At 38.7% G+C, this 24339-nt stretch overlaps 1 protein-coding gene across 3 annotated transcripts in view; it reads left to right on the forward strand.

Moving 5' to 3' along the window:
- Positions 1 to 595: 595 nt before the first annotated feature.
- TOLLIP (toll interacting protein) overlaps positions 596 to 24339 on the forward strand; it is a 29242-nt gene continuing 5498 nt past the window's right edge. The window contains exons 1-6 of one of the 3 annotated variants that reach the window (XM_074918200.1): positions 596 to 742; positions 9824 to 9973; positions 13872 to 14054; positions 15139 to 15291; positions 16654 to 16744; positions 20597 to 20617. In XM_074918200.1, the coding sequence (XP_074774301.1) occupies positions 710 to 742; positions 9824 to 9973; positions 13872 to 14054; positions 15139 to 15291; positions 16654 to 16744; positions 20597 to 20617 (631 nt within the window). In that variant the 5' untranslated portion in view covers positions 596 to 709. The remainder of the gene's footprint in view (positions 743 to 9823; positions 9974 to 13871; positions 14055 to 15138; positions 15292 to 16653; positions 16745 to 20596; positions 20618 to 24339) is intronic. The other 2 variants (XM_074918201.1, XM_074918202.1) reach the window with 2 other exon arrangements.

Consider the following 24339-nt stretch of genomic DNA (forward strand, 5'->3'; position numbering starts at 1 on the left):
AATTAAGGGCTAAATTCGTGCAGCAGATCCTAACAACGGGAAACAGTTATGTTATTTAAATAGGCTTTGAAATGATCAGATTTTATCTCCCAAAGCAGCACTCAGATGAATATTAAAGCTGCTTTTGTTCTTCTGGAAAGGGCTGCAGTTGCTCGGCAAGCTGAGGAGGTCACGGTGTGTCCCCTCTGGAAAACCACCAGCACTGGGCCAGCCGTCCAGAGGGCAGACACGGCGAAAAGTCATTTCCTCACAGCCATCGCCCCCCTCAATGTCAGAGCACCCCGCGGGGCGCTCGCACGGCCCCCGACGCAAACGCCCCCCCGCCCTCTCCTCCATCCGCCCCCGTCGGCCCCCGCCTCCTCCCCAGCGCTGCAGCGCCCCCTAGCGGCGGCCAAGGACCAGAAGGGCGCATGCGCACGGCTGGCCCCGCGCCTCCCGCCGCCTCCCGCCGCCTCCCGCCGCCAGGCGCATGCGGCAGGGCGGGGCGGCCGCGGGCCCCCTCCGCCTTCCCTCGGCGCATGCGCGGGGCGCGGCGCCGGCGCCCGCCAGAAGGGGCGGGGCCGGGATGCGCCGCCGGGGCGGGGCCGGGGTCAGCTGACGGGTCCCGCTGACGGGGGCCCGGCGCGGAGGGACGGGGAGCGGCGGCCGTCGGCGCAGTGACGGCAGGGCCGCAAGGGACGAGGAAGGGTCTGGGCCCGCCGGAGGCGCCATGGCGACCACCGTCACTACTCAGCGGGGCCCGGTGAGTGCTGTCGGGCGAGGGGCAGCCGCAGGGGCCGCCGAAGGGCGTTTTCCGTTAGTTCCTGCGGCCGCCCCCCGTTGGGCTGGTGAGGCCCGGCCGGGACCCTTCTGGCCTTGGGCTTCTCCTTCCCCCGCCGCCCTCGGCCCGGTTCCTGTCGGCGGGAGGGTGACTCTCCCTTCTGGGCTGCGACCCTGCCCCCATTCGCGGCCCGTGGCAGAGCGGGGAGGGAAGAGCCCTCCGCTTCTGCCGATTGCCGCGGCACGGGGGCGGGCGGGGGAAGGCACCTCTGCCTCCCCTCCCGGCCCTCCGCCTGGCCAGGAGGCTCTGGGACGCCGGAGGGTAAAGTCCCCCCGATCTGCGGGTACGGCTCGGAGAAGCTGTTCTGCCCGTTCTCTGTCCCGGGGCCTTACGCAGGAGGGGACGGCGTAAACTAAACCACAGCTAAACCTCCTTCTCTTTGAAGCAGAGCTGAGCTTTCAGGTTTCGTGCGTCGGCTGGGCAGATTCAGGTAGCTGCCTCTGAAGCTGCTGGAACGTGCTGAAAGATGCCCTTCACTAGTAGCCTGTAGGTGTGTGTGCTGGGAGGAACTGAGCAGTCTTAAAACCGTTTTAACCATCTTCTGGCAGTTAGTGTTGATAGTTTATTGGGAACGTGTATTATCTAGTTTTGCCCAGGAATAATCATGCCTCACACCGGGATGTTCTGCTATGTGGTATATAACTGCGGCATAACATCAGCTCTCGGTTGATGTGCTGTTTCTGTCCCTGCTGGCTAGAAGGATCTGGTGATAATTGACAATTCGATGTTCTGCAGATGAAGTAAGATTTTTCTTAAACAGTCAGTTGAAACGGATGTATTTTATTTCCTATAAACAGCTACTTTTTTTTTGCTGTGTCTGTGCAGCCTTGATGAAAGACCAGAATGAATTACTAAACTGCTAATTTTGGAAAAACTGCATCACTGTCTGTTGTTACCTCGTGACAGTAATATTATATGATCATCAGTTTAATTCCTTAAAATGCCTTATTTGTCTGGTCTTCCAGAATAGATTCCTTTTATAGTGGATTGTCGTGATGGTTCTGTTGTTGAAATAAAAGTGGAGAATTAAGATTAAGAAAGTTAATTAAGTTGCTTTTATGTCTGTTGATGGTATCATGAAACGACGAGTGCTGTTCTGGTTGAATCTGTGGTGAATTAGGTAGCTGCTATTCCCAAAGGCTTGATTTTTGAGAGCTGATGGTGTGTTTGCACCCAAATACAATTCTGTCAGTATGTAACAGTTTTGCTCAAAATAATATAAATACCTGTAAAATAGTTGGGGTTTGTTTAAAAGTAACTTCACTTCTAGTTATCCTGTAGTTTATGTTTGGAGAACGTTGGGCAGATTGAGGCAATTTATGTAGAAGTAAGGATAGAAGGAATTGGAAACAAACTAAGCGGTTTGGCTAAAGCTGAACAGTAGGCCTGACCGCAGTCTTGATTTGTGGAGAGGTGAAATGGTGCAGATATTTCTATCTCTCAAAGGAGTGACATGTCTTTTTAAGAGAAGTTTTACTTTCCTGTGGTGCTAAACACCTTGCTGGTATTGAGTGGAGCTTGTTTTAGCTTGGTGAAGTCGTCTTCCTGTATTGAGATATGATTTTAGTGAGATTCTTTTTGGATATGGCTATAATCTTGCAGATATTGAATATCGTAACTGCCTAGTCTTAAATTTCTTTAAGGAACTGCATCAATGCTTATGATGTTATTCTTCTAGATGTCTTATTTTAGAATTACCCAGGTACTCCTGCATAATCTCTTGGCAATCTTCTGCTACTTAAAATTGATTTAAGCCTGACAAATGCAAAGGTTTATGGTGATTGATCTCGTACAACTTTGTCTTTCTAGTTTCTGTTTCTTACATGTTCTTGACATTGTTGTGGATGCTTTTCTTCCTTGCCTTAACCACTTTAGAGATCTGAATGTTTTCAAATGAATGAATACATTATGCAATATTAACCTGCCATTCAGAGGTAAAGATGATGTTGTGGTACATGCAGCCTTTGTTAATTTGCTCTAGAGTGAAAAAATTCTACTGGTTTCTATATATACAACTGCATTACAAATGAATAGCCACTAAACGGTGCTAAAGGATTGGAAACGTTTTCTCTAGTGCTGCAGGGAACAGTTCTGTCTGCTTCTGTTTGAACAGGCAAGAAAATATTCAAGGTTGTTTCATGCAGGTAAGAAAAAAAAATGCTAATATACTGTTGCCAGTCTTGTTCTTATACCTGTGCTTTCTAGTTTGTGACAACGTTTATTTGGTGAGTAATTAAAATTTGATTGCTGTGTAGTTTTTCAGATGAAACAGCTGGAATTCATCCTGTCTGTTACTGGTGGAGATTCTGCTAGAATATAGATTTCTCTGGCTGCTTTCAAGATGTTGTGGAATTATTGTGTTTTCACATCTTGTGACCTTCTGAGAACAAAACAGCTTTTGAAATCTAAATCATAGTTGAATATGTAAGGGCTGCTAAGTGAGACGTAATAATTAACAGTTTGATCAGGCTTCAGGTTAAGTCTGAGGCACCAAGACCTTATAATTGTGATTCCTTAGCTAGCCAAGCACACACAAAATTAATCTCTGTGGTTATTCATCATGCTGGCAAATATGTCAGGTCCTCCAAAAGTAGATCAAGTTTCAAGCTAGGACTACTTAGATTTCTGCTCCTAATTTCCTTAGTAATCTGATGATTTGCAATCTAATAGGTGAGCTATATTTCTGATTACTTCTCTTTTCTTGTCCTAATACTGTTATTTAACTACATAAGTTGTTTTCTCTGATTTAACTTGAAGTTTTGTCTTGAGACTCTTCGAAACTTTGATATCCTTTTTTTCTGAATGAAAGTGACAAAAACGAAATTCCTGTTTGTTTTGTCCAGTATTGATATATGCTATCCCACAAGCAATGTTGAATACAAAGTTCCATCACCAAAATAATCATGTTGATAATTCTGGGTGTAAATGAGTATTATATTAGATACCGTTTCTTATTAGAATGTGGATCTATGTAGTATAACAATCCTGATCTGTGAAGGTAGAGACTTCATAAACACACGTTGTTGCAATAAGTTTGGATTTCAGAAGTTGTTTAAAAAGTTGAGGGAGTAAGGTGTCATTGAGTGTTTCTAAGCATATTGTGAATTAATTTTCAAGTGCTGTGCTCTGATGTCTGGAGCACGTTCCTTTGACAGAAGATGAGGGCAGCATTCATAATGCTTTGAAGTTCTTGCTCCCTATCAAATACCTTAAGGCACTTATTTTCTGTTAAATCCAATGGCATTCTTTTAACCAAGACCTTGGAAGAAAGATAGATCTGTATTGGTATGTCTAGTGGTAGAGTAGAAAAAAAGTCAGAAGTCTGTTCCTGAAATAATGGTAGTTGTCTGTCTTAATGCTAATCCCAGTATGTTTTCATGGGTTTTCTTATTTCAAGCTGCTTCTATGGCTTTTCCCAGTGTTAATCCTCTGTTACTTTGAGTGCAGACCAAAATTGGTGCAGCTCAAATATGTTATAAATGCTTCTTGAACTTGAGATGTCTACAGACTCTCATTCTATCTTTAATTTTTAGCTCATTTGCACACAGTAGTTCCTGCCATACTTAGCAGGAATACAAAGTATTGTTTTAGTGAAGAATGGAATCTTTTTTTATTATAATTAAATGGTTCATATTGATTTCTTATTCAGTAAAACCAAACTTTCTTGTCTTTGGTAACAGTTGTGCTTTTGCACTGTGGAGTGTATTTTGCAAATATTTAAATGTTAAGCTCTTGGACAGTTTTAGACGTACTGGGAAAATAGAGAGGCAGTAGCTTGTGGCAAAATACTTAGTCAAGACTAAATATATGTGGTGTAATTGGAGGAGAGATGGCTATTAAGATTATGACTATAGACTCATAAAGTCTTTACAGGTAGACATATCGAAGCAATGGAAGCAATGAAGTAGATGGGAAATTTATGGCAACAGGAAAAAATAAAAAGCAGAGAATAAATATCTGTTACCTTGCAGTAATATTTAAACAAAAAAACCCCAAGGAAAATCTCAACAAACACCACCTCCACCCCCCCCCCCCCCAAACAGAAAACCAAGCAAAAATCTGTAAATGTAGTAAACTTAATTGCTGTTATATTCTTTCCTTTGTCCATCTCTAAATTGAAATTCTGAAGCAGAGCCTTTGACTACAATTCTACAGGAGTTTAACTGGGGCATGTGTGGTGATACAACATGAGTTTTATGGAATCAGATAACAGTTCAGGTTAGAAAGGATTTCAGGAGGCCGTGTAGTCCAACCTCTTGCTAAAAACATGGTCAGTTTTTAACTCAGACCAGTCTGCAGGGCTTTGTGCAGTGGGATCTTCAAAACCTCAAAAGTAATTTTTCCAGTCTTCCTGGGCAATTTGTTCCTCTCCCATGGTTGTCCCTGCGGTGAATTTTTTTTCTCCTTATTTCATGTCAAACCTCCCGTGTTTCAGATTCACAGTTGAGGTCTGCTTTCTTCTTGCCTTGCATCTCAGAAGAGCACCTGGCTCTGTTTTCTTAATGACCTCCTCACAGATACTGGAAAGCTGCTACAAGGTGCATCTTAAGTTTCTTTTACTCTAAAATTCTCAGCCTGTCCTCACGAGTCTTGTGCTACAGCCCTTTCGTAGCCCATTTTGGTGGATCTTTGCTGGGCTCACTCAAGTCTATAATCTTTTGTGTACTGCTGGGCCCCAAATGGGTTGCAGTATTCCAGATGTGGTCTAATGAGTGCTGAGTAAAGGGAAACAATTGCTTTCCTTAGCCTACTGGCTAGGCTTTTGTTGATCCATGGGAGTATGCTGTTAGGCTTCATTGTTGTGAGCGTGCTCTGCTCATTCATGTTTAGCATGGTCTCCACCGGAACCCACATGTTTTTCTCTGTAGAGCTGCAGCCCTGCCAGTTGTTCTTCAGTCTGTACTGGTGCCAGGGATTTTTTCTGTCCAAAGTACGGGACTTTGCACTTCTTGTTGAATTTCATGAGATTCCTGCTAGTGAATTTGTCTGTGTCTCTGGTTGTTGATCCTGTCCTCAAGTATACTAGTCATCTAAAAACTGATAAGGGTGCATTCTGTCTGTGCCTCCATTTACTGATAAGGAAAAATATTGTACACATAAGTTAGTCTCAGTACAGATCTCTGAGAAACTTTGCTTTTAACCAACCTCCAGTGTCATTAGCCACTGAGCTTCAACTTCTGAGCTCAGTGACCCAGCCAGTTTTTCATCCATCCAGTGGTCTACCCATTTGGATTGTAATGACCCATCTTTGATACCTACAGTGCTCTCATTATTCATAGGTTCTAATATTTTTATTGTGAAAGGCAGTTGGTCTCCTTAGGCTTTTTTTTTTTTTTTTTTTTTTTTTTTTTTTAAAGCCTTAGTAAAGACTGGCTCTTCCTAGTCTGTTTTTTTCTTCATATGTCTAGAAACAGCTTCCAGAAGGACTTGCTCTATGGATTTCTTGGCAACTGAAGAGAAGCAGACCTGTGGTTCCTCAGGTCATTCTTCTGGCACTTTGAAAGCTGGGTATGAGATTTGTCTTTCTCCAGTTACAGGGGACTTCCTGTAATCTTCATGCTTTTTCGAAGATTATAAAAAGTAGCCTTGGAAAAATACTCGCTAGCTCTTTCAGTACCTCTGGATGCATCTTATCTGGTTCCAATTTTTTCTTTAGTTTGCAAAACATAGAATAATAGTTCAAAATTTTCTCTCATTCACTCAGTCTTTCTTAAAAACAGTAAAACCTTTTAAAGGAGAATAGTTAGAACTTTTTTGAGTAGCTAGGTGTATAAAGCTCTTTAATGTGAAACTTCATTGACATCTAGTGTCAGAATTTCTTAGTAATTGCCAGTGTGGAAACCTTACTTAAGGTTTCCTGAATTTATCACGTCTTGGCATATGGTTCCATAATCAGAGCATTTGTGATTGTCCTTGTCTCTGCATCCCCTTTCCCTTCCTTATGTAGAACCAGTACTCACATGATCAGTGAGTGAGGTAAGGGTCCCGATGACTTCACCTCCTCTTCTCTTTACCTCCAACCCTTGTTTCATTTCTTCTGATCAGCCCTCTGCACTAGGGTACTTTATACCTGCCTTGGCACCATTTAATGTTGCACAAGAAATAGGAATGAAAAGAAACAGGCAGGTGATACTGAGACAACTCAAATAGCTCTAGGACATCACACCGCCTTCAATTTGAAGAAGTTGAGATGCAATTTTTATACTTGCAGTGTTTCTCACTTTGAAGTTCCTCAAATTTAGCTCAGGGTGGTTTGAGCAGATAGGAAGGGCAATGTTACTCCATTTCTAGATAACTGTATTTTTTGATATGTAGTGCTGTCAGTAAAGTTCATTAGTAAGTAATTGCAAGGCAGACTTCCTTTTTATGAATGTCTGTTCAACATTTGTCTTCAGAATTGTAGTTCTATCATACCACTGTCATATTGGCATCTTGCTTGAAGAAAGAATGCTAGTAAAATTCAAATGTTAAATTGAATTAATTTTTTTCTACAGTTTTTGGCAGAGTGGGTTTGAATTTCACATTCTTCCTTAAATGTTATAGTAGAGGGAAGTGCATTTGTTTTAAAGTGGGTGTTGAGTAGGTGTGTCACTTATGTTCTCCTTGCTTTAAAAACAAAAACTGTGGTTGAACTCTGGTTATGTAACTTCATATTTTTGATTCAGGTTTGGAGGTGGCAATTCTGTGTCTGCTTTTAAATGCTTTGAGGAAGACGTAAATGAGCCTGTTCTTACAGATAAAAAGATTGCACACTACTGATTTGTTTCCATCAATATGGAATCAACTGGTAATTAGCATAAGAACTTACTGAGTAATGTGTTTTCCTCAATAAGCATCTCTCCTAAATATTTTACTGAATATATCACCAGGACTTGTGTACCAGATGTCAGTCAGAGCTGAACATTTAAGATGGGAGTGTGTGCATCTCCTGTTCCCTACTCTTCCTTTTGGAGGGGTTTACCACTTGGATCCTTTGAGAGTTTAGTTACACTAGCTGTTTTCAGGTTCTGTGTATGTCTGCTCTGCAATTCCAGGATGAGAATGTAGCTTTGTGTGAGAGAACTGAATTCCCTAAAATCAGCTTAGATGCTTTAACCAAATTTTGGTCTCCCTTAGTAGATTTTGTTTGTCCCTTTTGGACCTCAGTACAGAGACTAGTGTCTCTATGTTAATTTGGAGCAGTATTTTGGTGACTAAAAATTTAAAAAGTGAAAGATATTGTTAGACTATGGTTGTGAGTGAATTAAGCTTTCATGTCCATGTTAAGATGGTGGAGACAAAATACATTGCCCTGTTTTCTGAGGTTGACAGAGGGAGCCTGCACATATGGGAATGTAACTTCAGGGCTGCAGCCACCTCTTCTGACTATGGTAAATCTTTATAATGTCTTTTCTTGGAGACACTAATAATACCAGATGTGAAGCTTCCTGGAGGTCAAGAGTTGGAGGGGACCTGCTGTGTTGTAAATGCCAAATCTTTCCTAAATTAATTGTTTTATTTTAAAACGATTTCCTTTTTTTTATAACTTATTCTAATGAGAAGGCTGTTCTAAGACCCTGTCTAATGCTAAATAAGCATTCTTTTAGTATTTGTTGCTCTCTGCCCTTGTTTTCTCCTCCTGCTTTTTAAAACTTAAGCTACTTAGGATCTTAACTGTGAAATTTTAAGACGCTTGTAAGCAAAACTGATCCCCTCTTCTCCCTCCCAGTAGCTTAGCAGCAGGCATTCAGTACTTCCTCCATAGCTTTTTTGATAACTTCCTTTCTGGCAAGTAACACTTACTGTTGCCAGGATCCTGAGGCACTCGGATAGCAGTAGTCATACCAAATGTGATTTGGCAAGAGCTGCAGTTTCTGTCTCCAAGATACAATCTTGACGTGCAAGTGCTGTCTAATCTTCAAAAGCTATGTCTTACAGGCCTGTTAACTTCTTAAATTATGTTCTGTAGGCATGCATCTGCCAGATGTACAATTGAGTAATCTTGCGTGGGATTGCAACATGACAAATTGCACTGTCTTTTGTCTTGATTCGGTGGACAATTTTGTATTAAATTTGTAAGGGACTCTATAGACAACAGACATGAGCACAGCTTAATTTTAAATTTTCTATGCTGCTTTATGTGCCTATTAAAATTTATTATTATGGTATGCTTGTTGTTTTAATGTTATCCCTCAAAATGTGTTATTGATAATGTTTCACTGACCATTTAAAACCTAGAAACAGTCTGAATTGTTGAATTGACAGTAATAAGTAGAAACTTTTCTCTTTTACTGTAAAGCTAATAGAAACTGCATGGTGACTGTTGATTCATATCAGCACATGTGAGTTCCTCTAGTATTTCTACTTTAAATTTTTTGTCATGATTCTTTCTTGTGATAGACCAGATTTTGAGTTCCTCCATTATGGTTTTAAGTATGGTTGGATTTTGTCCACAAATTGTTCCCAAGGTTACTTGTAGGCTGGCCGTGTTTAATAGAAAAGCATTAGGGCATCTTTGTTACAGTGAAGGATTCTTAGTTATGTTGAAGGATTTGGTTCATAGGAAATACTGTCTTTACGATCTGTCTTGAAGGTGATTGTGAAGGTGACCCTTTCAAATGAAAGTGGTGTGCGAAGTCTTGTCACAAGAACGACTGGCTGCAACATGAGTGATAAGTGCAAGAGCAGGGTGCCATCGGATGTCATGTGTGAATGACATGTAAAACTTGGTAGCTCTGACTTTTGTATGGACTACTTAAATGTTTAGTTGCAGAGCAGCCTTGGCTCTGTATGTCCTACTTTTTTTTTTTTTTCAGAGGCTTATGTTGGAAATTAGTGTTTTTGAAAGTGAGTATGAGAACATTCTCTACGTGAGTTGGCAGTCTTGTCGTTCAGTTAGTTCTTTGTTCATGTTGTCAAAACTAGACTAAATTCTGCTGAATGCTTTTTCTAAGCCTTGATTTATATTATTGTCTTTTTCATTATGAAAGTGGAAAACTCAAGTTTGACACTTTTTTTTTTAAGGTGTATGTTGGTGAGCTTCCTCAAGATTTTCTTCGCATTACCCCAACCCAGCAGCAACAGCAAATCCAGCTGGATGCCCAGGCAGCTCAGCAGCTACAGTATGGAGGACCAATGGGTACAGTAGGCAGACTCAGCATTACTGTAGTACAGGTATAAATTATACCATCTTTGTACAGTCAAATAATTGCAATTAACCAATTAATCTTTTTGCTTGGTGGCCATAAAAAGATTTTGTGTTGGAATTTGTTACTAAATTATTTGTATATAGGGAATGAGTAATTTTGCTAGTTTTTCTAGCTTCATGTTTCTGTACATCAGCATTTTGTCCAGTTTCATAGCTGCATCATGCAGGGTGCAGCAGTTCCCTGGAAACCACGCATTATAGCACATAATCAAATAAACTCATGTGTGTTTTGCACTGGATAGGTTTCTCTGAAAACTTCTGTTAAGAAAGCTTCCTGCAGAAACACTTAATATTGGAAGACATTAGCAATTTTAAGAATATTGTAGAGAACTGCAGTTGCCTTACATATTTTTCCTGAAGTGACTGCTCTGCTCGCCCCCATTTCCTGTAATGCATTTGCTGTTTTCCCTAGTGCTTTCTGCAGGCTTTCTTCTTAACCACAGGTGTGTAGTCTGAGCTCTTTATTTTCCACCTCCTCTTTTCCCTTGTTATCCTTTCTTTTATCTCTTGGCAGTACTATATTACTGCATTCATTATGTGTAAGATTTCAGGTTTTAAAACTTGTCTGTCTTAACACAATTCTGTTTTTCTACATTAGCATACCAGGTGTTCTTCATATTAACTTAACACACCTCATCTATTTACAAGTGCTGTTGTCAAGTTATTCTCTAAAAACATACCAAAGAGATGTTTAGCCTCAGATTTAGCACCAAGCCTTCAATAGTACACGTATGGCTACAGCTCTGGTGGTGAAGTCCTTATTGGAGAGTAAACCTATATAGGGTGTCTCAGGAAAAGAGGCTCTTGTCTTTCCTGTCTACGTCTTTCACTGGTCAGTTTGCTCCTTCTCAGCTGATATCCTTTTGAAAACTATGGGTAATGCTTTTTCAAAGTTTCTTTCTTATAAGGTCTGGACACTTGAACTTGCTCATTGCATTCAGTTGCATCCTTGTCTAGGTCTGATGGTTTCCCAATGTGTGTTCAGAGAGTGTAAGATTGGAAGCCTCTCTGCAACCTTGAACGGCAGGAAAATGTTACTACTCTTAGAGCATAGTGGAAGAACCTTTACTACAATTTTTTTCCAGAGCTAGGAATAGATGATTCAGGTTAAACCTCAGGCCTGTAAGGAAACAAAACATTTATCAAATGACATGCCATGTCTCACCTAACTGTCTAGCAATTTCTAGTAACTTGTATGCTCTACTCCATAGGTTGTTCATCTTTGGCTCTTTGCTTGGATAGCTTAAAGTGCTTTTGGTCATGGGATGTTGATCCAATCCAATATAGATAGTAGAGGTTCCTGGAGCAGATAAGGGGGAAAACAGTGCAGTGTTCAGGAAGTTTTGTGTCTCTATTTGAGTGGTTATGTAGAGAAACATCCAGATTCTGTTTGGATGGGTTACTGATGGAGCTGATACTGGTCTTTATCAGGTTCAATCCTCATTTATTTTCAGGTGCTTGTGCAGATGAGAAAAAAACATTTATCTTGCTTGAAGAATAAAACCTAATGGCTGTTCTAGATGCCATGTCTGTAAGTAACTACTTTTTATAGAATCACAGGATAGTTGAGGTTAGAGGGGACCTCTGGAGTTTTAGTCCAAATATTACTCCACGCTTACTACCTTGCTTACAGTCCCTTAGTCAAGGATTAAGGAGGATGTCACATACAAGGAAAGGCTGAGAGAGCTGGGGAAGTCTTCATCAGAATCTTCTCAATGAGTAGTTTCTGCAATCAGGAATTTATGAAGACAACAGTTAGGCTCTCTTCAGTGCGATCTAGAGGAAAGATGAGGCACTGAGCATAAATTGAAATACAGTAAATTTTATTTAAATATTTGAAAAACATTTTTACTCTTGAGAGCTGTCAGACACCAGAACAGATTGCCCAAAGAGGTTGTGGAGCTTCCATCCATGGAGATACTCAGAACTTGCCTGAGCATTTGACCTTGCTTTGATCAGGGAGCTTGGACTAGACAATCTCTAGAGGTCCCATCCAGCCTCAGCTATTCTGTGATTCTGTAAAACCCTTAATTGTGTCAGTGGCCCTTTGCTGGTCTTGTTCAAGTGTGACTATGTCTTCTACTGGGCAGTCCAGAACTAAAGAGAACAGTACTCCAGATATGGTCTCCCCAGTGCTGAGCAGAAGGGATCATCTTCCTTGACCTGCTAGCTGTGCTTTTCGTAATGCAGCCCAGGATGTTGCCTGTCTGTCTTTCCTGCAAGGGAGCATTGCTGGCACATTTGCAACTTGGTGTCCACCAAGACCCCCAGGTCCTTTTCTGCAAAACCGCTCTCCAGCCAGTTGGCCTACAGCCTATAGTTGCGCATGCGGTTATTCTTCCTCGGGGGCAGAACGCTGCATTTTTGGTTGTTGAACTTTGAGATTCCTTCCCAGCTCTTCTCTAGCCTGTCAAGGTCCCTCTGAATGGCAGTACAACCCTGTGGTGTCCTAAGAGAGAGTCCTGCCTGGGAGTTCATGCAAGAATGCTGTGGGAATCCTGGCGGTGTATCGCATCACATGGCATTCTGGATAGGCTGGTTACCGTGGCATAGTTAAACTGTGGAACATGAAAACCTGGTTGAAGGCTTTTGTATTTAAATATGTGTTGATAAAGTATATAGAGCAGCATGCCTTAATTCTGTTACTAATAAACTGGTGGGAAGATCAGAGAATGTTTTTGGGAAGGTAATTCACTGTTGTTTTTTGTTTTTTTTTCTTGCAGATATATAGGAATGGTGGTGACTTTGTCTTAAGTACAGTTGATTGTCCTCTTAAATTACTAGACAGACAATATATATGCTCTTTTTTCTTTTGGTGAAGTTTTATGATAAACTGCTTAATTTCAGGACTTCAGAGACTAGAGAGTGCATAATTCAGGTGCCAACTTTCTTACTTTAATTGTTAAACCCACGTTTACAAGAAACTGTTTGAGACCCTTCTCACCATCTCTAATGTGTGGATTGTTGAACCAGGATGTGCCCTGAAAGAGAAAAGAGCTTTCCAGGCCAGAGCTGCAGCCATTGTGATTAAATCTTATGGAAGTCTCAGTTGTTCCAGTTGTTTAAATGTCCTTCAGGTGGAAGGCATCCTAGGCACCATATTCTGTCACTTGTCTGGCTGTAAAAAGAAGTATAGGCTGCTCTAGTACAGACCAGAGAAACAGCGTGTCCAAATGGTCCAGTTTGTACTTCGGCATAGCTATGCAACAGTGCTCAGTGTTGTCTTCAGGACTGTCATCGACTTCTTTTGTTCTATTCCTCTAATGTTACAGCAAGATTATATTGGGTATCTTCTGATTCTATACACTATCTGTTTTTATAGTAACATAGAACTTAAGTTGCCCACTGAATTAAGTAATATCAAACACGCACGCTGAATTAAGTAAGTTTTTTAATCACTTTGGAAAAATATGATCTACTAGTTTTTACCTCAGTTGAACTGCTTTTGCAGTTTGTGCTTTTGTTCTGTGATATTGATGCTACTGGATTTCTGTATTTCATCCTTCAGTGAAAGAGGACAGGCCTCTCTCTTTGTATATGGGAGAGCAGATACCTAGGCAAAAATGGAACTTGTTACTACTTTCCTGTAATCATGTATCTTTTGGTTTGGTATGAAGTAACTTATTTTAGCTATAGTGAAGATACATATTTTCTACAACAGACATTTTCAAAGTTTCCCAGACATTGAACGGTGTCATTGGCTTTATTTTAATCTGAATGCTGTTTTTCTTGATTCTTTTTTTCCTTCCTGTCTACTTCATAAGTGAATCTAGCTCTTTGTTCAATATTTGATTCTCTTTGTTAACTATACTAGCAATTCTCAATGTGAATATTGTCCACTTATAGGCTTTCTTTTCTTTCCAGGCAAAACTGGCAAAGAACTATGGAATGACCCGCATGGATCCATACTGTCGAATACGGCTGGGGTATGCTGTGTATGAAACTCCAACAGCACATAATGGAGCCAAGAACCCCCGCTGGAACAAAGTTATTCAGTGCACTGTTCCCCCGGGTGTGGACTCTTTTTATCTAGAGATATTTGATGAGGTCAGAACTGCTATCTGTTTGTTTTGGTTTTTTTTAACCCTTCCCCATCTCCTGTTTGGATTGAGGTTTGGGTGAAATCTTGCAAAAAAAGTTGGAGTTACCAAAGGCGGTTTCTTAGCTGTGCTCTCTGGGAGGTGACAAAGGTTTTTCAGAATCCCAAGAGCAGCAATACACAAGGCTTCAGGCTTCCCCAAGAATGTCAGAGCTGTTACTTTTCCTTTGGTAGCTGATAAAGGCCGTTAGCAAGGTTCCCTGCAAAGGAAGAGAAGCAAAAATGTCTGAATAGTGTTTAACCTCCTCTTTGCTATCAAAATACCCCACAGCCTTGTGTTCTGTACTGTCCTTATTAAAAATAGCCTGTTTATACAATACAATGCTGTTTTACTCAGAAATTCTTCAGTGTTACTCTAACCCGGGAGGAGCTTGGAAAATGCTGAGGGTAAAACTGTCAAATGCAGACTGTCTGTAGGCACCAGGATTTATGAGCAGAAACTAGAGGCTACAACTGAGGCTAAAGTCTGTGATTTGCCTTTTTTATTGCCTCTCTTACTGTGTGTGGTAAAATTTGACACTGCAACAGCTGTTTGGCCATTACACAAGTGAAGCTTTTGGATGCTGTTTTGTGGGCTTAGTGATGGGTTGAAGTATCTGTTTTGTTGCTGCAACAGGGGTGGCAGATCAGTCCTTGTATCTGCCCTTGAATTACTGGAGTTCACAGTCTGTCCTAGTAAACAGAAGCCGTTGACATTAATTTAATGGCCTCTGATAGGGTTTCACTATTCATAGGGACTATGCTGATATTAGTATATTTCTAGAAGTGTTCTGCTTCAGTTTTTCAATTTATTATTAAATATCTGCAATCAATCAATAATCCCACTTAAAGCATCATTCATCCTTGTTGGAAAGGAGATGGCTAAAATATTTGCTGACACTGTAGTAGTTTCAAAAAGAATAAATTAAAAATAAAATTGGCAAAATGAAATAGCATAAAACTGAAGGAAGTGCTAGTCAAGAACAATTTTATGACCTTTTTTTTTTCAGGACAATTAACTTGATGATAAAATGTTTTTTAATTATATTTTAGCGGGCCTTTTCAATGGATGACCGTATTGCTTGGACACACATTACAATTCCTGAGTCTCTGAAACAAGGAAATGTGGAGGATGAATGGTATAGCCTGAGCGGAAGGCAGGGTGATGACAAGGAAGGAATGATTAATCTGGTTATGTCGTACACGGTAAGCCAAGTTTGGGCTGGGAGGAGGAAGGGAGAGAAGCTTCTTGGGTAGTGGTACTTTACTGAGTGTTTGTGTGTGTTAGCATTGAAAATAATTATAGGAAATAGCAGTCAAAAATATTAGTTAAGGCAGTAAATAATTTTTGATGAGGTGGTAAGTGGGTATTTATTTATCTGGTTTTGTGATTACAAAAATTCAGCTTATTCCTGTCCTAACAGAAGTATGAAAAAAGTCAAATGGTCACTGTCATTTCCAGTTTAAGAACAATAATAATTTTTAAAAAGCTTCATGGAATCTAACAGTAGCTTTTTTTTTCCCTCTAAATCTTTAGAAATTCCTGTCACTGTAAAAGCAAAAATAATGGAAACTCTTCTGTCTTGGCTTTTTCTTGGATAGTTTGAATGCTCTTTCTGATGACTTTGTTTTTTATTTCCATTCTTGTTCATTTTGGTGCTCTTGGTCATGAACTGCTGACTTGCACTGGTCCATTTAGCAGCTCATGGACAATTCTGTCCTCTGTCACCTTTCTCTTAGTAGCTGTTGGACAGCATGTATAGCGTGTGCAGCCCTGAATGCTTCCTACCACGCCTGTACAGCATCAAGAGTTCCAGGCTAATGTTTGAGTGCACAACTGGGAACAGATGTTCTCTGCTGTTTGATATTCATTCTGCCCCATATCTGAGCAGTTGTTCCATTACCCCTAAGAGAAATGAGTTTGTAATTAACCTTTAAAACTGTCTGCCCATGAATGTACCATACGTAGAATCTGACCTTTTAATATTTTCCAAGATTAAACTGAACAGGAATTGTGGTATTTAAAGGGAATGGAATTGAATTGATATTTTTGTTTAAAGTACTGGTTTACCTCAAGAATAATCGATTTGAACTAAGATTTGCTTCTAGAACCTCTTTTTTTTTTTTTTTTTTTTTTAGGAGCTAGTGCTTTTAATAAAATTCAGGTTTGCTCTTAAGATTTAATATATGATGGATATGTTGTATATTCATTTCACTGGAGTAAGGCATGGAAGCTGATTAAAACCATATTTTAAAATAATTTCCTTCAGTAACAAAATGTCAGTGACAAAATTTATCAAACTGTTGCAAAAAGCTAGTTTCACATGATGTGTTTATATTGATTTACAGACAAATTAACGGTCATTTAAAAGAATGGTAGTTCAGTTAATTTGCCAGAGGTTTTGCTTAGTATAGATTAGCACATAGTATAGTCATATTGTAATATGGAACATGGTTGCAATGTGACGCTTTGTTTGCAAATACTGTTTTAATTATTTTAATTGCTGGTTTAGGTTTTGCTGTTTCTTGAGTAGTTCTGATCTGTTCTAATCTGTGTTTTGTGTCAAGTCTTTGCCGGCTGCCATGATGATGCAGCCCCAGCCAGTGGTCCTGATGCCCACTGTATATCAGCAAGGAGTTGGATATGTGCCTATAGCAGGTATGTTTTCTTTCCTTGAAGACTCTTAAAACTTTCAGATGAAGGGTTTTTTAGAAATAACTACCAAATTTCTCCCTGATTTTTTAGAATGTAAAGAAAGCTATAAATTACTTTGTCCTTAACCGTTTTTCCCATGATACTTTTTAGGGAGGAGAAGAGCGAGTGACCTAAACGTAGGTCTGCTTTTCAGTCTTGTCCCCTGTTGAAGGGAGCTGCGCGAGTTTGATTAAACAATTTAAAATGAAACAAGCAGCTATTTGTTGAAATTATGCAGTTGAAACAAGCAGCTTTTGAAGGCTTATCTTCAGTATTTATTTTAGACTTATGTCAGGTCACTGAATAACTAAATATCTAGAAGGCTCCACTCTGTTATAATGTGTGCTTGTTTAAATGGTGACAATCCATGTGTGAAACTATTCAAACTTCAGAAAGTGCACCAAATGATTTGTGCTGTTAGAGCTGCAGGTTGAATAGCCCATAAGTGGATTGACTCTTCTGGGGTCTTTGAAAATGCTTTGTTGGAAGCTTGCTGTGTAATGTGTGAAGTGTGTAACACAGCAAATGAAAAATGTTAGGGAGCTCTGAGATAGTTATGTAAATATATAAAGAAGAAATAAAGCAGGTATTGTCCATTCTCTGTCTGTGCAAAGTAAGCTTTGGACTTGTATAGAAAGATGTGTTAACTTGGATTTTGTAATTTTTCCTATCAAAGACAAAAAGCTTAAAGTATGTAAATAAGCTTGAATTTCCCTACTTAGATAACTGATAAGTAAAATTCAGTTGGGTTTTTTGTTTCGCTTACAGCTCTGAAGAGCACTAGTTTTTGTTGTATGGACATTTGTTCTGTAATATGTGTATTTTTTAGGGAAAATAAGATATAAATATTTTTGATTTCTTTCCATGTAAGTGCATGAACAAGTGGTTGAGTGTATGGGACATAACTGCAGTACTAAGGGCTGACACAACAGACATACTTTTTTTTTCCTGAAGACTAAATTCCTGCTTGAATTATCATGCTTTGTAAAAGCAAACCTCTTCAGCAGAAGACTGGGCATGCAACTCTAGATTCATACCTCCTGTTTCATTTTTATAGACTTAAGTTAGAGCAAAACATAGAAAAGTTTGGTTACATACTTAGCCCCTGATGAAAGCATGCACTTTGCTTCATTCAAAGTGCTTTTATCTCTGTAGCTGAATTCTCGGGATTTAAGGCTTACTTGCTTTGCCAGTGAACTTGTTTCAACTTGTGTGTGCATCCTGAAGTATGATTTCATTGTGATAAGCCAGACTTCTGTGTAGCTTTTCTGTGTTTGAATTAGATGCCACATCTTTTTTGCTTGTAGGTTCATCATATCCTTATATACTGGAGCAGTTAGTGAACTTCAAACATAGTTAATCTTGGGTATGGTTAAAAAAACCCCAACTAGCTGAGGTGGTACATATAGCAGTGTAATTGAAGGTGCTATAGAATTTCTTGAACAGAACAAAATGAGAATATTCATATTGCAAAATTACTATGCTAGCCAGAGTACAAACAGTAGAAATGAAGAGACTAGTTTCAGGTATAATTGAAACTAGAATTAAACAGATAAAACTGATACTACACCTTCAAAGTTGAAAAACAAGTATGGTGGCGTATCTTGATCTTCAGATCTTGGTGTTCTGTAGATTTTGTATTTATCTTGAATATTTTCAGTAATACTTGTTAAATCTACTTGGATAAGTGAAGAAATAACTAATACTTAGCAAGTGATAGTAGTGCCTGATATTTTAGCATAGAAGAATTTGCCTTTATGTAACAGTTTTATTGATCTGGATGTTGGTGCATTGCCCTTCTGCAAAGATCCAGCATATTTGTTTTTTACTGCTATGATAATGTATTAGAAATTCCTCCTGATTCTATGACTTGTATTTATAAAGCATTGCGAAGCCCACCCCTTGATTTAAACTTTTCATTTGTTCTGGGAACGCTTGAATGCGCTGCCTTGACTTTATAAATGCCAAACTTACTACAAGCCACCTTTGACCTATTTTTGATTTTTTTTTTTAATATTACTGTGCTTTGTGTCTGCTATTCTAGAAATTGTTGGCACCATCAAAATTTCTCAAAGCATTGTGAGTTTTAAACCTTTTGCCTATTCACTAATCAATGACCCTCTCAGAATAACTAGATGGATGGTTAGGTTTGGACTTTGAAAGAGTACTTCTGTTGTTTCATACATTTAATTGTATGGCTTGAAAGTAATTTCAAATTATAAAAGGAACCAATAGTGCATCTTGGAAGACATGGAGTATTGTCAAAATGTTTTCTCTATACTGAATTAGATGCTGCTCCTGGATTCTATAAACTTTTTCAGAAAGGTGCATGCAAACTATGGGCCTTCCCTGCCCAGCTGAATTTGTATCTCCTGGGGAAACTCTGTTGGGACTCTTTCTTTGGAACACAGTACAGGGTTTTATCGCTTTTTGAGACTACTTCAAGTAGGTTATTAGTATGCTCTGCAGGAATATGTTTACCTTCTTACCTTCTTCTTAGTTCAGATTTTTTACCTACCCAGTTAAATGAGTGTGGTCAATAAGCAAGTTCTATTTGTTTCCTTTGGAAGAGTGGAAGAGCAGTGCTGGATAGTTTATTACAACTGAAATGGAGGAGATATCCGCTGTTGAGCGAGACTGTTAGATTCTAAGTTGGACTAAAATGCTTATCCACACAGTTTAACAGTTACTGTCCAAAATAATTGTGTTTTAAAGAGAGATAGCTTTAAATTAAATCTGGCTGTGTCATGAAACCCAAGCTCTTTTCTCTGTAACAGAAAATGTTTTTTATACTAATTAATATAATAATATAATATAAATAATATAATAAAAATAATATAATACTTTAAAAAGCAGCTGAAACTTGAAATGCCAACACAAGTAATGCTATTTTCCCCACATTTGATGTTATTTTTATAGAGCTGTGGTGAGATAATAGAATATTCTTGCACCATGTTAATTAGTTTCAAAAGTTTTAAAAATTAAAAACTTCTGACAGTAGTGCTAGTTTCTACAGACTGTAGTTGCCATAGATGATAAAACTATGAATTTGGTTTGGGAAGATTTGAATTTGTCATTCCTGTTGTTCTTCTAAAAATTGAGTTTATCTACCATCTCTTCCTGTTTCTTTTTCTAAAGATTACTTAATTTGGACTGTAGAATATTGAGGTGTAAAAGTTCCTTAGGGTCCATAGTGTATCAAAGACACTAAGCTAAAAAAAAGTTAGTCCAATAAGCGATCTGTATTTCTTATTAGCTAAGTATCCATGGGATAGATAGAAAATCTATTTGGACTTAACCTGCTTTTTACATGAGTGTTTATAAGCTAAAAACTCATATGTGTCGGGGCCCTGTCAGAGTCCAGAACATAATTTTTCATGAGGCAAAGTTGCGTGTGTATGTTCATTACTCCTTTAGGTGTCTGTATTGAGTTTCATGGGTTAGCTTGCAATGTTACTGGTATTTGTTCAGAAAACCATGGATTTATGTTGTCCTTCATGGGCTATGAAATATAATCCTTGTTGCAAACACCTGGTGGCTTGCTTATTTTGAAAATGTTTTCTTGAATTGTTTCTTCTGAAAAAAGAGCACATTTAGGAAACTTGTTCAGAGCGTTGCAGTAAATTAATTGGGAGACTGAATCCTAGCAGCATTTAGTTTTTTATATTAGGTAGTTTAGGTTTTACCCAATTGCCTCGTTTATCCAACTTTCACCTTTGGAAGCTAAATGATTCATTTCCTTTTAAAAATAGATTAATATTTCTTTCCAATGTCTTATTCCTTTCCCCTTGTCCCTTCATTTTCACCTACCTTTAGGGCTTGAGTACTTTGCTCTGGGTAAGTTTCCAAGCTCTTTTCTCACTCCCATCCTCATTGACTCAAGAATCTTTGCATGAACTCATCTAAACAGCTTTATTTGTTGCAGCAGACTGTATCACAAGGCATTGCCACTTGGATGTCGCAATAGAACAATTTAATGCATCTCTTGGAAATTGTTAAAGCCCCTTTAACCTGTTGGAAAGTCTTTAAAGGCATCGGCTCAGCTTCAAGCTATAACAAAGTCAGGTGTTGATGGATAAAACACATTGTTAATATTCTGAAACTGTTGTATTTCACTGAGCTACTCTAGATGTTGTCCTGCTGAAAGGTTTGGGGAGAAGCAGATAATGTAATGACTTTTTGTAAACTTGAAAGTGAAGAACTCAGTTCTGCAATGACATTGAGAAGACAGCCTGCCAGTTGCCTTCTGTTAATCTCCAAATAAGTCTTTTTTCAAAAAGATAACACTTTTTTCATCAGTGTGTATCTTTCATGCACCTCTTTGTTAGCTCCATATTAGGCTAAGCGTCTGATTTGATCTCTGAAGGAAAATTATGTTACAGGAAATTAATTTTTCTTCAATTTAGACTTACTATGACACTTTCATTTTGAATTGTGCAAAGATGTGACATCCTTAACTTTGATAAAAGCATTGGTCTTCAAGTATGTTCAGCAAATTCTAGAATTACTCCTTGTGATGTAATTCTTGATGCTCTGAATTTCTCAAAAGTTGCTGTAAATAAATCTGATGCAGTTGTCGTAACGTATTGAGTTTATTCAGAGCAGTGCAATTGTAGAACTTTTCTGTGGGTCCATATGCTTCACTTTCCTAGTAGTTTGCAGAGTAGTGTTTTAAAAAAATTGAGATGGTGGTGTGCATGTTTTAGCACTGACTTTTTTTCTGAAGCAAGTATCATTGACCTATCCATGTATTTTTGAAAAGGTGATACTGATTTCTTCCTTTAAATGAAAGAATTCGTGCTGAGAAGGTTCCTGAGTTTACTCTGAAAAGGTCTATGCATGGGACAGAATAATCATGAATTAAGAAATTAAACATGGGGCACTTGACTGAACAAGAAAATAAAAAATGTGTAATGCCTTGTGTGCAGTTAACCCACTCTGTTAATTCTGCTGTGATGCTTCCATTGCTGCTTGTAGCAATTGACTTGCTGTTCTACATACTTGTTTCATGTATTGGAATGTCACTGCTTATGCCAGCATGTTTGCCACGGACATTTCACTGAATTGGAAACCAGCGTTCCATTCTTCTGATTTATAACACTTACCTATAATATCCAAGAACAACACAGGAGTGTGCAATGCCATTGATAGGGGGTTCTTACGAGGTTTAGTTTCAGTTTTCACCTGTTAGTGAAATGAGGTGCTTAATGTCTAAAGCAACTTCTTACTGAACATTTTGAAGTTTATTATAACTTTCTGTGATGACTGCATATCTGTATATATATGTATATATGCTAAATTTTTGTGTAGTTCTTTATGCTTAAGTCTTGCTTACTCTTTTGTAAATCAGAAATGATGGATGCTTTTAGCCTGAGTGTGGAACAAAGGAGAAAAGTTACTCTTTAAATTGGTATTTGTATTGGTATTTGTATAGCTTGAATGTTGTGTTTCATAAAAAGTAAGCGTTTATCTTGGAGGTATTTATTAAAAATCACTGTGATGCTAACTTCTATTTGTGTACCTTGTAGCAGTAGACAGCACTAATACTAGAACTGTAAGAGCTGAGAAAATGGATTTTGAAAATAATTAGTGAAAAACTACAATCAATAAATTTCTTCTCTAAAATTGAATATTTAGATTGAAAATGCTTCTTGAATACTCCCTCTGCAGGTGTCTGGCTTCATAATTAGCTTCATAATTACCTTGCTTTGAAAGCAGTAAGAAAAACTGTGTGCTGGTCTTGATTTTCTTAGCACTGACAAAACACTGAAACTTTATTGGTAAGCTGTAGGATGTTGTGGCACTTTAAGTGAGCCTCATGGTTCATATGGGTTAATAATTTAAACTGACCTCTTGTATAGGTAGTTCCTTCACAATTTAGCCTGATAGTGGGATAATTTTAGGGTGCTGATGACTTAATGAAGAGTGTTAGAAAGCTTGTGTTGGAAATAAAACATAACTTCTATTGCTTTGTTCTTTCAGGTGCTTTGCAACTTTATTTTTTGAGGCTGTATATTTTTGTTCATCTCTTGTAAAAGCCTGGATGGTTTGTAGGAAGTGTGAGGGATGAGTTAAGGCTTGTTGAAGCTATAGGAGAGGCAGTCTGAAATGCTGCTGGGTATGATTGTTGGGTAAAGTGTATTTGCGGTGTTGGTGAGGGTTGCAAAGAGGTTTGTCTGCAGACTGCACACGTGGTCTCATTTGCCATAGGTTCAAGCACGTAGTGCGCGACAGAATTTCAGGGACCATGGTCCAAATGGCGTAAGAAGCTCTTGAGCTAAAGTTTATGTTGTTGCAGAAGAGGTGATAGATACCCTTAGTAGTGGTGTGATGCAGATGGCTGGGCAGAGACATGGTTCCAGTGTGTAGGTAATAAATTTACGGTGAGAGGGACATTTCTTTAGTTGGCAGCAGGGACCTTTTCAAATAGATGCAGCCTGTGCTTTAGACTTAAAGCATCTAGGTTCCTTTTTTGCTTCTAATAAAAATTAAGACGATTACAAGGGGAGTTATTTTAAAATCAAAAATTTGAGAACATTGATAAGTATGGAGGTGCTTACAATTCATAATGCATCCCCTCAGAAAGGACAGAAGTCCAAGTTGAAAGAAATAACAAAGAGCACATTAGGTAGAATCACGATTGCAGTGCACACAGTCAAACTATATTCAACTACAACACGTTGTCAGCCAGAGCTGATGTAAATTAGGGTGTGTTTAGGTGATCCAACCTTGAATGTGAATTTTAAGATGGCATTTTTAAACCTGATAGAAAAAAGATAATCACCGAGATGCTAAAACATTTGTACAAGTTAGAGTGAGCACAGACATTTCTGATGAAATAGTTACAGGTTAAAGAAAGTCTTGAAGAGACAAGGTAAGTATTGAAATTGCTCATTGCTCTTTTTTTAAATGTTAAGTCTGAATAGAAGTAGTGTAATACAGTTGCAATACATTTCATCTCTTCAGTACCTTAGTCATTAGGCGAAGAGATGAGTCTGCTAAGAGGCACACTTGAAAACTATGTCACTTGTAATCTGCTTTATGTTGTTAAGCTTTTTGAGCAGTTAGAATTCAATAGGAAAGAAGCAACTTTTAATCTACTCCTGAGTAATATATGAAACCTGGTTGAAAAAGCATCTTATTTTGAAGATGTGTAATAGTGGTGATGCAAATAGATCATCCTTTGTTTAACAAAACAAACCCAAAAAAGCATGCTATTGGAGAATCCTAAGAAATTCTCTGCAGTGAAACAGTAGAGTGGTAGAGTGGTTTCTGCCAAAAAGTGGTAGGTCTGCCCAAATGAGGGGATATGTGAGAGTTGAATTAGATATTAAATCCAAACTGGTAATAAGGTTGGGTAACAAAGCTTTGGAAGATCAAATGTGTAAGGAGTTGAGAACTCTGTATTTTAAAGAAGCAGAGGAGCTAGACTCATTTAGGTAATTAAGTGATTATAAAGATATAAGTATGTAAGGGGGGAGTACAGAAAAACCCACTTGGAACGTGAGGAGGAAGTAAGTTTGGTTTTGTCCCTCTTGGGAAGGAATGCATTTTATGGA

This window comes from Athene noctua, chromosome 14, assembly GCF_965140245.1.
Source record: "Athene noctua chromosome 14, bAthNoc1.hap1.1, whole genome shotgun sequence".
In the NCBI taxonomy this organism is placed as follows: Eukaryota; Metazoa; Chordata; class Aves; order Strigiformes; family Strigidae; genus Athene; species Athene noctua.